The sequence below is a fragment of the Rana temporaria genome, chromosome 12 (assembly GCF_905171775.1).
Source record: "Rana temporaria chromosome 12, aRanTem1.1, whole genome shotgun sequence".
Lineage (NCBI taxonomy): Eukaryota > Metazoa > Chordata > Amphibia > Anura > Ranidae > Rana > Rana temporaria.
In genome coordinates this window covers 73,057,084-73,070,610 of record NC_053500.1, presented here as the reverse complement: position 1 = coordinate 73,070,610, position 13,527 = coordinate 73,057,084, and the positions used below count along the sequence as shown (strand labels likewise).

At 42.6% G+C, this 13,527-nt stretch overlaps 1 protein-coding gene across 1 annotated transcript in view; it reads right to left on the bottom strand.

Annotated features, from left to right (window-relative positions):
- Nucleotides 1-649: 649 nt before the first annotated feature.
- Nucleotides 650-13,527, bottom strand: part of RAB5C (RAB5C, member RAS oncogene family) — a 47,569-nt gene continuing 34,691 nt past the window's right edge. The window contains exons 3-6 of the mRNA XM_040330043.1: nt 10,586-10,737; nt 4,501-4,623; nt 4,322-4,415; nt 650-2,612 (exon numbers count right to left, since the gene is read on the bottom strand). Of these exons, the coding sequence (XP_040185977.1) occupies nt 2,494-2,612; nt 4,322-4,415; nt 4,501-4,623; nt 10,586-10,737 (488 nt within the window). The 3' untranslated portion in view covers nt 650-2,493. The remainder of the gene's footprint in view (nt 2,613-4,321; nt 4,416-4,500; nt 4,624-10,585; nt 10,738-13,527) is intronic.

Below are 13,527 nucleotides of genomic sequence, written 5' to 3'. Positions count from 1 at the left end.
CAGAGGCAGCAGGAGATTAGGGAAATTACACCAGCTCCTCTGCAACTTTTTAGTGAGGAGTTCGAGCTCCTGGACAACTGGGCTGCCTTCTCAGTCAGTTATCGGCTCTTTAGCAGGTGCAGAGCTGGGAGAAAAAGATGTCTGAAAGGGCTTTTAAACTTGGTGTTGGGGGATCCAGAGCTAGCCAGCATGAAGCAAGTTTCAGCGGGTAATATTGGGGACATTAGCGATAGGGTGACTACAATACCAAAACCCAAGGTAAGCAAGTTGGTGAATCCTAATTGCAGCCTCATATCTAAAATATATAGATACATAAGCCGGAACCACATTCTCCTAAGTCAGCGCCTATGCTCCATTTGGCCCTATGTGTTTGCAGCTTTGGGCCTATGGTGATCATTTCCCAACTATTTCTTTGGTTTCACACATGGGATCATATCAAACTGATTCTCTGTGCCAATGCAGACAAGTAGTACTAGACAGAGAACAAACAATTTAACTTTTCCAACCCAACCTTACACTTTCAGGTGTTGCCAAGGACAAAAAACACTTGGAATATGCAAAATGATGATCACCACAAAATGTGAATGATTGCGGTCATGCACTCCGAAAAGTCTTACATTCTTTTATACACAAAATGGAAATAACAAGGTTTCTATTTGGGTACATACTGTATTATCAAGATATACTGATTAAGTACATATTGCAGAGAACATACAATACAGAATATGAAGAAAAAAAATAGAAGTTCCCTTCCCCTTAATACTCACAACTGATATTTGGTCATGTGACTGGGTATAGAGACAGAAAGACACCTTAGATAGCCAAAATTACAAAAATCAGCTTCACAGCTCCCAAATAATGACGATACATAAGTGTTGAAGATGTCTGTACTGGCCCTAATTTACAGTTACTGGGGTAACTTTATGGTGGAGATCAGAGTCTACTCATAAGTAATAACAGCATTTATACAACATTCAGACTGCTATATGCCAAAAAAAAAAATATTCTCTCATCTGCTTTCACATGGTATACTGTGGTGTGTGTGTAGCCAGCTAATCATCTGCAAACCACTTTTTTCCCCAGCCTCATATAAAGCAATAGAACACATGATTGCAGAAACGACCCTATTTGGTTGGCTATGGGATGTATAAATAAAATGGCTTATTAGGTGGCTGTCAAGTAAAATGTGATTTTGTCATATCTTCATAACATGATGGCAAAACACTGACAGTTTGATCCAGCAAACAGACTAAGTTCCAGAAAATGCCACGGATCATTAAAACCATTCTGTGATTTTTTTTTACCACTACTTAAGTGCTTTTTTGGCCCTTACAGCGTTTACATGATTCACATGACTGTAGATACCTATGAAGAATATAAAACATGATTATTTCTGAAGAAAGGCAAAAAGGGAAAAGTCAATGAGCAACCCATTTCTTCAAAAATGACAAAACTGACTTCCTGGTAAGCCGTTTTAGCTCCAAGGTGCCATTTTGATTAATCCCATTTTTTTCCAGAAAGGCAATTGGATTAAAGTTTAACTTAGCAAGGCATTCTGTATTAAGGGGATTAAACATATGAAAAAAATATATATTCATATACACTCCATACATATATGCATGTCAATGTACACAGCTTTCTGTCCTTACAATATACTGTTTATATGAAACCTTTGAGGCCATAAATATGGGAGCGGTCACTTGCTTAGCAAGTAAAGGTGCAGACCTGTGCTGTAATCCCGAGCCTGACTTGACTACCTAGTGAGACACTGATCTGAATCAAGTATGCAAGGATTTGCAGAACTGGAGCTCAGACATTCTAATCTAGACTGTGCAGGTCACATGCTTAATCCAGATTAAATGTCACATGGTAGTGTAGACAGGAGCGGGGTGACAATACTGGAGCCTGCACGTAAAAAAAGAAAATAAAGCAATGGCAGCTCCCATGTTTTCTAACCTCACGGGTACCCTTTAAGAACTTTTGATGAACAGGTTCCTCAAGTTCGATCAGAAGCACTTTTAGCATTCTGAGAGCACCTCTACCCTTTTGTACCCACCACCAAAGCTACTAAAATGGAGGAGGGACAAGAGGGCAAGGAAATGGAAAGTTAATCAGATCATAGTTCATATTTATATATTTATAATACATATATTAAAAGTGACTTAAGACTTAAAAATTGAATTAGTATTTATACAAGGAAAAAAGTGCAGGTGGAATGAGATATCCATCAGGACGCTGATCATTTACAAACTGGAGTGGTGAAGATGGTACAATACAGGTTCACAGCGTCTATCTTAGCCCCTTCAGAGCCAGAGTTCATTCTGGTTCTGTGAGGACCAAGTATGATTAGAGTGGATTTCCAGTCTCATCTCAGATTTTCTTGTTGGTTTATTTCTTGATCTGAAGCTTTTAATGGTATTGTAATTATGGATATTTCTGTGTTTTGACTCCTTTCTCCTCTACCAAATAGGCGACAAGTGAGAAGGAAGGAACTCAGTTACTACTACAGCACTGGCTCCTAGCAGGAGGGTTGTTTTCCTGGAGATCAACCCCTCTGTTCCTTCCTGGGGCTCCTTGTGCACTTTGGGGCTCATTCTTCGGCAACTTCTTAGCTAAAAGAAGAAAAAGAAATGAGTGCGATATACTGGTGCAAGCAAAAAATAAAGTAATATTTGCAAATATTCTATGCTCAACATGTCAGAAGTAGTGGCAGCTGTATGCCTGTCAATAATTATTCTACAACTTCTTAAATTGCAAGCATAGACTTTTTTTTTTTTTTTTAAAGGATTGAAAATATTTTTTTGCCATCTGTTCTGTTGGACATTTTACTTCACTTTTTGGGGGTTGCAACAGCAATAAATATTCCCAGTGAACACAGACATAAAAACCTTATACTTTGTTTACCCAAAACACGTTAGCCTGTTATATTTGTTGCAATTTATATTAAACTCCTTAAAAAAACTCACCTTCCATCTTGCATTTGACTGGACATCGGGCGCTCCTTTCTACCTACTCTTTCTAGTTCACATGTGGATACAACCATAAGGCTGTACCCAGAGGTAGCAGCCCAGTTCCCAAAAAGGGTCACCCATCGCCTACTTTCAAAGAAGGACACAAATCACTGGAAGTAAAATCCTTTTTCAGCACGCACCCACAAACACCGACTTACTGAGTCAGTCCAGCCTGGTCTCCAACCCTAATAAGGACCTACATGGCTTTGCAATTTATCTCTTATAGGGGACGATTAGAAAAGGTAATGTATTTAGAGTATTAGATAAAAGGTCACATCAAAATCAGGCTTTAAATACTACCACCACAATCGCAGCTACTTAAAGGGGGGGTTCCGCGGGAATTCGTTTTTTTTTTTTTTTTATGTGCATCTGCCGCTCTTTATATCATTAATGGTGTACTCACGTGTCCCATTTTCATAGCCCTCCGCATTGTCATTCTGCCGTAAAAAAATAATTTATAAAATTCTTTGCTGAACGGTTCCATCTTGCTTGAGGGCACTCTGAAGCCCACAAGCAAATCCTTCTGGGATACAGTGAATGCTGATGTCCCAGCATTCACCGCTCTGTCCCGCGCATGTGCAGTGTTGATGGCGAGCGGCGCCGTCAACACTACACAGTTGCCATCACAACGGCCGGCGTACTGAAAAGGTCACGCCCCAGGAATCATGGGGGGTTCACAGCTAAACCGACACGCCCACTCCCGCGGGAGCTAAACCAGGAAGTGCCTGGTTCAGACATCGGAAACCACGGTATAGGATTTATTTAAAAAAAATAAAAATAAAATTGATAACCAACTTTAAAGATTGACACTGAGCCGGTGTGATTAACAATGACTTAAATTAGGGTGAACCTCCGCTTTAAAAGCCCAAAAAGGAGGGGGGGGGGCAAAATCTATATTCAGTGGTTTGTTATGCAGATACATGTCATGTAATAATAAATGTCAGCTCCATTTATCTTTGAACAGGAGCATTCTTATCTGATCTCATAAAAGGCTTCCTTCAGATGCCATTTGCAATTTACTGTGCAAACACTATGGCTGCGCTATGAGCAGCAGGATGATCAGTCCCCTCACGAGTGTGTAAACTGATCAGCGCTTGTGCCAAGACCTCATGTCGTCAGCGTGAAATGAACAGTGGGCAGTGTTATTAAAACGCAAGCAGGAACCCCCTTGCTCATCTCTGCCCACTCCCATGGGTCATGTAAACCTCTGTGGGTCCATAATTCTCCACTCTATCAATTCCATCTACGTTCATGTCAAGTAAAACGCAAGTATGTTTATCTCCCAAATAAAGACTAGCGAGAAATCTCACCTATAGCCATAAATATTTCATTCACATTCATAGCGGTTTTAGCAGACGTCTCCATGAATAGCAAGCTGTTGTCATCTGCATAGGCTTGAGCTTCCTGAAACAAAGAAAAAAAAGGTGGTATGAAAATATTCTGGATGCTCTCTCTGTATTGGGAGGGGAACAAAGCCTAGCAAGCTCACCTGAAAATCTACAGCTCTTTTGCTGGAGAGGTCAGCCTTATTCCCAGACAAGGCAATTACAATGTTTGGACTAGCTTGCCTCTGAAGCTCTTTCACCCAGTTTTTTGCTCTTGTAAAGGTTTCCTACAGTGGCACAGAAAGAAAAAAATATTACAATTCCATAAGTTTGATGGGAAAAACATAAAATAGTGTAATCTTTTAAATTCATATAAAGTACACATACAAGTTTGCTTGAGACTCTGACCCATGCTTCTGGAGCAGACAGGTGCACTTTTTTGCGAAAAAAAAAAAAAAAAAAGAGAAGAAATTGAAGGCTGACCATATCTTCAGGCATCTCATTTATGAACAAAACAAAGTGGAGGCACCTGACTGCATCACGCAGTCCTAGGCCTCTAGGAGACTGTCATGGTACAGCCCAAATCGAAAAAAGAACCCCAAGTAATTGTTTAACCACTTAAGCCCTGGACCAGGCCACTTTTTTGCGATTTGGCACTGCGTCGCTTTAACTGACAATTGCGTGGTCGTGCGACGTGGCTCCCAAAACAAAAATGGCGTCACCTCCCCACAAATGATCACCTGCAGGTTTTGTACTATAACAAAAAGCGACAATTTTGAAAAATTCTATAATATATATATATATATATATATATATATATATATATATATATATATATATATATAAAAAAAAAAAAAATCGCAATAACCGTTTGATTTGTAGACGCTATGACTTTTGCGCAAACCAAATAGGCGATCGTTTTTTGGCATTTTTGTTATCAGTAATGGTGATTTTTATCGTGACTGAACATTATGGCGGAAACATCGAACACTTTTGATGCCATTTTGGGACCATCCTTATTTATACAGCGATCCGTGCTATTAAAATGCACTGATAACTGTATAAATGTGACTGTCAGGGAAGGGGTTAACCACTAGGGGGATAGGAAGAGGTTAAGTGTGTCCCGTCACTAGGCAGAACAGGGAGATGCCTTGTTTACACAGGCATCCCCCTGTTCTGCCGCTCTGACACGATCGCGGGACACGAGCGGACAAAGAATCTGCAGGTCCCGCGGGCATGGAGCTCGCGGCAGGGGCGAGCCTGTGACATGTCCACATGGCGGCAAATTTAAAAGGGACATACCTGTACGGCCATTTGTCGGTCCGTGCCATCCTGCCGACGTAAGAGTGCGTGCGCTGGTCGGCAAGTGGTTAAGGGCCGGTTCACACTGGTGCAATGTCAGATTGGATGCGATTCACACCACATTGCAAAAAAACAAAACAAAAAAAACATGCGATCTCTAAAGATCGTATGGCTGAATTTGCATCAAACTCGCACAGGACCCTTTTTGTCCACAGCAGAATCGGATCGCATGGATGTTCACATGGGAGGACAACAGAACCAATTAAGTCATTATACAATTTTTAACAAAATGGCGCCATTACGATTCCACACATTGGTTTTTATGTTTGTCTTATGCACATATGTTACTGTCAGCTCACCTTATAGTCTGCTGACCATACCAATAAAGCATTCTTTTTAATTGACCACCCATGTTGCACCTCTTGTCAAAATCCACCTATACTTTTTATAACAATTTTTTGCCTCTTAGGGATTGCATCACAGGTGGCTCTCCATCCCTTTTCTGGGACGTACACAGCTTGGCTTCTCACAAGCCAGTTACTTTTATGGCTCTTGCCTTGGGGGCGACTAGGACAGGCCGGGAAATGATCTGGATAAACTTTTAAAAGTCTCTGGTTACAAGTCTCCCACCCATCCACTGTCTGTCTGTAAATATGCTTTATGTGTCCATATGGATAGTCACACATTGTGAGGAGTTATGATTTTGATGCATCTTTTAGACAAAATAATGCCCTTGAAGTTGACAACTTCATTAGGTCGAAACACATTGGTTACAAGCGTGTGGAAGCAATGCAGTACAATTTGAGTATATCCACCCCATGTCTATATGTTGCTAGTATTTGATGGACTGCGTCTACTTTCTGCAACTAGAGCTCAAATTTTAAAATGCACCACTTAAATTTTCCTATTCTTTGGAAATGGTTTTTCAGGTTGTGCAGCTTTCAAATTTAACCACTTCAGCCCCAGAAGGATTTACCCCCTGAATGACCAGGCCATTTTTTTTGCGATACAGCAGTTATTTAAACTGTCAATTGTGTGGACGTGCGATGTTGTACCCAAACAAAATTATGGTGGCATTTGATCACCTACGCCCCCCCACCCCCCATAAAACAAAAAAGGCTACATATATACATATATATACACACACATACATACATACATACATACATATATATATATATATATATATTTTTTTTTTCCCCCCCTTCATATTCATCAGTTGAAAAAAAAAAAAAAAAAATTCCAATAAGCACATATTGATTGGCTTGCGCAAAAGTTATAGCATCTACAAAATGGGGGATTTGTGGCATTTTTATTTATGTATTTTTACTAGTAATGGCAGAGATCAGTGATTTTTAGTGGGACTGCGACATTGCGGTGGACAGATCGGACACCTGACATGACACTTTTTTGGGAACCAGTGACATTACAGTGATCAGTGCTAAAAACTAGGGGTGTCAAATTTAATCGCTGCATTGCGATTCGGGCGGCACCGATGCATGCGACCGTAATAATCGATGTTTAGCCCCGTCCCTCTCGGGAGAGCGCTCCATTCAGATGTTACCTTATGGTGCGCTCATGTGACTGCCCAGCCCCGCCTCTCTCCTCTCTGCTTTTACGTCTCTGCTGGCGTCAGCCCCGCCCACTGACTATCAGATCAGTAGAAAGGCGGTAGGTGCCGACGCCAGGAGAGACTGGACTGCAGAGAGACACGCAGTGCAGACTTTTTTCACCGGACCGGCGGAACCCTGCCTGGCTGAGCCTGCCCTGGTGAGTGTAGTAGTCTGTTTGCAGTTCTCCAACTTCCGTTGCAAGGCCGCCTGCCATAATTGATAAAAAGGGTCAGGCTAGGTTGGGACACAGTGACTGACACACTAGACTGTCTCTCTCGTCTCTCTCAGAGAGAGAGCAGACAGGCGACAGCCTGCAGGACTCATCGTCTCCCCTGTCCCCTCACTCCAGTGATCTAGCCGGGAGCACTTGAGTGGGGGGGGGGGTGCAGTGTAGAGAGAGAGAATGTATTATAGTGACTCGAGTGAGTCCGACGACTTCAGTCACCAGACCCCTGGCCTGGCTGCAACATGTGATGTCTACAGGCAGCGGTTATCAGACAAGAATGGCAGTGGTGTGATTGTACAGAATTACAGATGTTCACAATCTGTCTTGCCACCTCCAGTATCCTGTCTGCCATCCTCTGACTACCTGTTCTGTACCCTGTCCGCAGTCTCTGATCATCTCCTGTACCACGTCTGCAGTCTCCGGTCATCTCCTTTAGTATTTTGGGGAGGGGGGGGTCCGAGAGAGAGCCATTCGCACTTGCGCTGCAATCGTGGAATCGAATCGTGGACTTGATAATCGTAAATCGCATCGAATCGTGAGACTGGTGAAGATGCGCAGCCCTACTAAAAACATGCGCCGACATTGTACTAATGCCATTGGCAATGAAGGGGTTAACTTCAGGGGCGATCAAGGAATTAAACAACGTGTTCCCCATTTGCATTTTGCAACTGTATGGAGGACTGTGTAACTGGGGAAACGCACAGATTCATCTGCCTGCTTAGCAGGAAGACGCATCTCAGTGTCATCCGACAGAACGGAGATCTGCCTTGTTTACTTTGTCAGAACCCCATTCTGTCCCTGCCCGGGAACAGTCCCGCTGATTGGCTCCCCTGTTGGCCAATCTTAGCGTGCACACAAAAGATAGTGCATGAATCGCCATGCCGGTAAGGCAATTTGCGCAGCCGAGCCACCTTGCCGCAGTACGCCTTTCGGCGGGCAAGTAGTTAATGTGTTTCTCCATATTTATAGGTTATAAGCACCGTTTAACCCATCATCCGAAAATGGAAAGTGTATGGCACAATAGTAAACCTACCAAAACATAACCGTCCACCTAAACTGACAGGCCAGGCAAGGAGAGCATTAATAAGAGAAGCAGCCAAGAGGCCCAAAAATACACGCCACACACTTAAGACATTTGTTATATACACACACACACACACACACACACACACACACACACGAAAATACTAGAATATCGTGCAAAAGTTAATTTCACGAATGCAACTTAAAAAGGTGAAACTAACATATGAGATAGACTCCGTGATTTGTCATAATTGTGACAATTATGGCTTACAGCTCATGAAAACCAGATTACATGCAATCAATAAAACAAGGACTGTACATAGAACAATATCGGACCTCTGAAAAGTAGAAGCATCCATATGTACTCAGTACTTTGTTTGGGCCGCTTTTGCAGCAAATACTGCCTCAAAGCGGCGTGGCATGGAAGCGATCAGCCAGTGGCACTGCTGAGGTGTTATGGAAGACCAGGATGCTTTAATAGCGGCCTTCAGCTCTTCTGCATTGTTGGGTCTCATGTCTCATCTTTCTCTTGGCAATGCCCCATAGGTTCTCTGAGGTTCAGGTCAGGCGAGTTTGCTGGCCAATCAAGCACAGTAATCCCACGGTCATTGAACCAGGTTTTGGTGCTTTTGGCAGTGTGGGCAGGTGCAAAGTCCTACTGGAAAATAAAGTCAGCATCCCCATAGAGTTTGTCTGTGAAAGGAGACATGAAGTGCTCCAAAATCTCAGGGCTGCGGTGACCCTGGACTTAATGAAGCACCACCGTGACCAACACCAGCAGATGACATGGCTCCCCAAATCACAGACTGTGGAAACTTCACACCGGACTTCAAGCATCTTGCAGTGTGTGCCTCTTTCTTCCTCCATACTCTGGCTCCATGGTTTCCAAATGAGATGCAAAATTTGCTTTCATCGGAAAAGAGGACTTTGGACCACTGAGCAACAGACCAGGTCTGTTTCTTTAGCCCAGGTCTGACGCTTCTGATGTTGTTTGTAGGTCAGGAGTGGCTTGACAAGAGGAATACGACATTTGAAGCCCATGTCCAGGATCCGTCTGTGTGTGATGACTCTTGATGCACTGACTCCAGCCTCAGTCCACTCCTTGTGAAAGTCGCCAACACTTTTGAATGGCCTTTTCCTGACAATCCTCTCCAGGCTGCGGTCATCTCTACTGCTTGTGCACCTTTTTCTTACACACTTTTCCCTTCCACATAACTTTCTATTAATGTGCTTTGATCAGCACTTTGGGAACATCCAACCTTTTACAGTTACCTTTTGAGGCTTTCCTCCGTATAGAGTGTGTCAATGATAGTTTTATGCACAACTGTCAGGTCAGAAGTCTTTCCCACGATTGCGATTACTACTGAACCAGACCCCTGACATCTCCCCTTTGAGACAGAGAAAGGGACTAAGGACAGATTCCCCAGTCCCTTTCTCAGCAGCCTCAGCTAAAATGAATGGAGAGAAGCTCATCTCCGTTCATAAACTGAAGCATCGTAAACACAGGTTACGATGCTCAGTTATGTGAATGGATAGAGTCAGTGGGGGAGAGCGGCACGGAGGGGGGAGAAGATGGCATGGGGGAGAGGGCAGCACGAAGGGAGAAGGCAGCACGGGGGGAGGGGGAAGAGAGAAGGCAGCATGGGGCAGCATAGAGCACGGGGGGAGAAGGCAGCACGGAGACTTGCAATTCCCCAGCCGCACTGATCACCCTGACTGCCCAGGTATCGGGTGAAGTATCGAAGCATCGGAGCATTTTTCTGGCTGGAAAAAAACCCAGAACTGTAAATCCAAATAAAATCCTCTCCAATAAACCAGTCATAAAGCTGAGGTAGCAGAGTTGACCAAGGCGCCAGAAATTCAGCAGTCATTCATCAGAAGGGTAAGTCATACTAGCATGATTAAACAAGAGGATCCTTGCAAGCAACTTCAAGGGCTCATTCACACTATATGCAATGATAATTTTTCAACCTACCAGTCAAAATAACATACTGAAAAGTAGGCAATTTATGACCAGATCTCTTTGCAAGAAAAATAAAAAAGTAAATATGCAGATGATTTTAAGTTGAAGTGAAAAACACATACTGTATTAGTAATGTCATATACTACAATAGCCGCTTGTGCTCCTCTGTAGTACATGGGGGCCAGGCTGTGATACCTCTCCTGCCCAGCGGTGTCCCAGATCTCAAACTTCACCGTTGTGTCATCCAAACATACTGTCTGCGTTAGGAATGCAGCTGAGGACAGAAACAAAAGGGAATTAGAACAAGGACATTAAAGTCAATTTTTTTTTCTAAACAGTACAATCTGAATCACTGTATAAAAAGTCTAAAAGCATCGTTTCCCACAGTAAGAAAATATTTTTATACAAACACGCACTTATTAACAAAAATAGGGTATTTTGCACAATCTACGGTCTTACAATAGGGCTCAGCTAAAGTAACCTGCAAATGTCAGGCGTCAGTAGTGCAAACGGGGGAACCTGAGAAGTGGAGCATCAGGGCTGCTCTGTGCAAAACCACTGCACAGAGCAGGCAAGCACGATCCGTTTGTCCTTGATTAACCTTTTGAGAGGCGTTACCTCTTCTGCCCCGATCTTGATACTGTGCTTGCCAACAACACAGGTTAATCAAGTGAGATACTACTTGAATTCAGCATCCCAACCATGCAGCCAGGGTGCTCTAAGCATATGTACAGACCTCAGTCCCATGCAAGGCACATTTCAGATGCTTGTAACAAGCCATAAAAAAAAAAAAACACCAAACACCACACACACACACACACACACACCTCAACCCAGCAGGCTATTAATGAAAAACTGAAGCGCTCGGGAGGAGATCATGTACCAACAATCCGATGTTAGTACAGCGATCTTCCTGCTGAGCTACCAGGCCGCGTGTTCAGGGCTTAAAGCACAAGGCTCCAGATTAAATGTTTTCCCTCTGCTGTATGAGAACAGTGAATCCTGAAAGGTGATCACACCCTCAGCCAGTCTAGTGGTATGCCAATTATGGTTGGTTACTGTTGCATTTACTGTAGATGCAAGAATATAAACCGATTGCTTTTGGGTTTAATACCAATTTAAGGGCGTTTCCAGCCCGCATAGTGAAATGTCTGAAATGGCAAAATGTAGAAGAAAGGTCTTCTACAGAGACCCAAGACCTGGAACCAGGGCCGCTGATAGAAATCACGGGACCTCATACAGCCTACCTGATGGTGCCCTCTTCAGCCCCACCCCTCCCCCCCTCCCCCCCAGACCCCGGCTTGAAACAAAGTGCAGGTAATGGTGGGGATCAGTGACTTGACAATGGGACATGCCAATGCCATTATGTGCTGCAGACAGTGCTCTCTATGCAAATTCCATAACGCATGAGCTACCTGCAGTGATAAAAGTGCCACCCATGCTGCCAATGCCATTACGCATGTGCTGCCTACAGAGACAGTGCCACCCATGCCGTTATGGCATTTGCAGCATGGGTGGCACTTTTGTTACTGCAGGCAGCACATGCGTTATTGAATTGGCAATGCGAAATGTGGCGATTGCTTGTTGGTGAATTTTTTTTTTTTTTATTATTTTTTCTGCATTCTTTTATCCTAGATTGTCCGGGGTCCCCCCTCCCCCTGCTGGCCAGGCCCGGTACAACAGAGCCAGTTGTACTGGCTTATCAGCGGCCCTGCCTGGAACAGCAGAGGCCAGTCCTCCAGATACAGGGCAATAAGCACTGCATCAAAAAGGTCTGGAACAACCCCCAGTAACTGAGCACAAACAGCCGAAAGGGCCTAGAGTAGACATGGAGATTCCCATGGACGTTTGCGAGGACTCTGCCTTACCTGACAGAGCTGGGGAAGACTCCAATGATGATAGCCCTATAACAATGATCCCAGATTACAGGCGTCGGGTCCTTCCGATACAGCGTACACCCCGCCAGAAAAAAAAAAAAAAAAAAAAAAGAAGGCTACTATGTTCTAATTTTTAAGCAAATTAAAATCATCAGCCTCCAGTGAATATAGTGAAAATAAACTCAGAAAAAAAAAAAAAAAAAAAAAAAGACACACACCTAACGATTATTTTCATAATCTATTAGTTGGCCGATTAAATCGGAGAATAGCCTTAATTTTTTTTTCCAAAATACTTCAATGGAGAAGCTGCAGAAAAGCATGCAATGTGTTTTTGCAGCAATTTGTGTTTTGTAATCTGCCCAACAAATAGGCCCAATTTATTTATTTTTTTAAATAATAAAAAAAAAAAAAAAAAAAATTTGGGCCCATTTGTTGTTGGGCAGATTACAAAACACAAATTGCTGCAAAAACACATTACATGCTTTTCAGCAGCTTCTCCATTGAAGTATTTTGGAAAAAAAAAAAAAAGAAGAAGATATAGAGATTATATATATATATATATATATAACACACACACACACACACACACACACACACTTTTTTTATTATTTATTAATTATAACCGTTTCGTGTTAAGTCCTTGCCCTTTCCAAAAACGCAGTAGCAAAAAAAAAAAAAAAAAAAAAAACCCACACATGGATGTGAATGTGTCCCATAGGAAAACATGTAAATGAACTGTAGTGCGTTTCTGCAAAAAGCACCAAAAAACAGAGGTGTGACCCAGACCCGAGATGTTTAGCAACATAAATGGGGTCAAAAAAAAAAAAAAAAAAAAAAAAAAAAAAAGGGTACAAAAAAAAAGAGCAAATAATCGCTACTGTAAGGGGTTCATTTTTTTTTACCGTGGGACAGTGAAAGTAATATTTACAGTAGCGATTTGCGTTTCTGTACTATAAAGGGCTAATTTAAGTTACTGGCCGATTATTCGATTATGAAAGTTGTAATCAATTAATTTCATAATCGATTAGTTGTTTCGGCCCCAATATATACACATACACCATTTTTAATTACTCACATCTACACACTGATTTGCACAGTGAGAGGTTAAATGGAAAAAGCCTGTGCACAACTGTACTTTTGACCTAATCACCTGACATAGCAAGATAAAAATGAAAGAACTTGCTGAC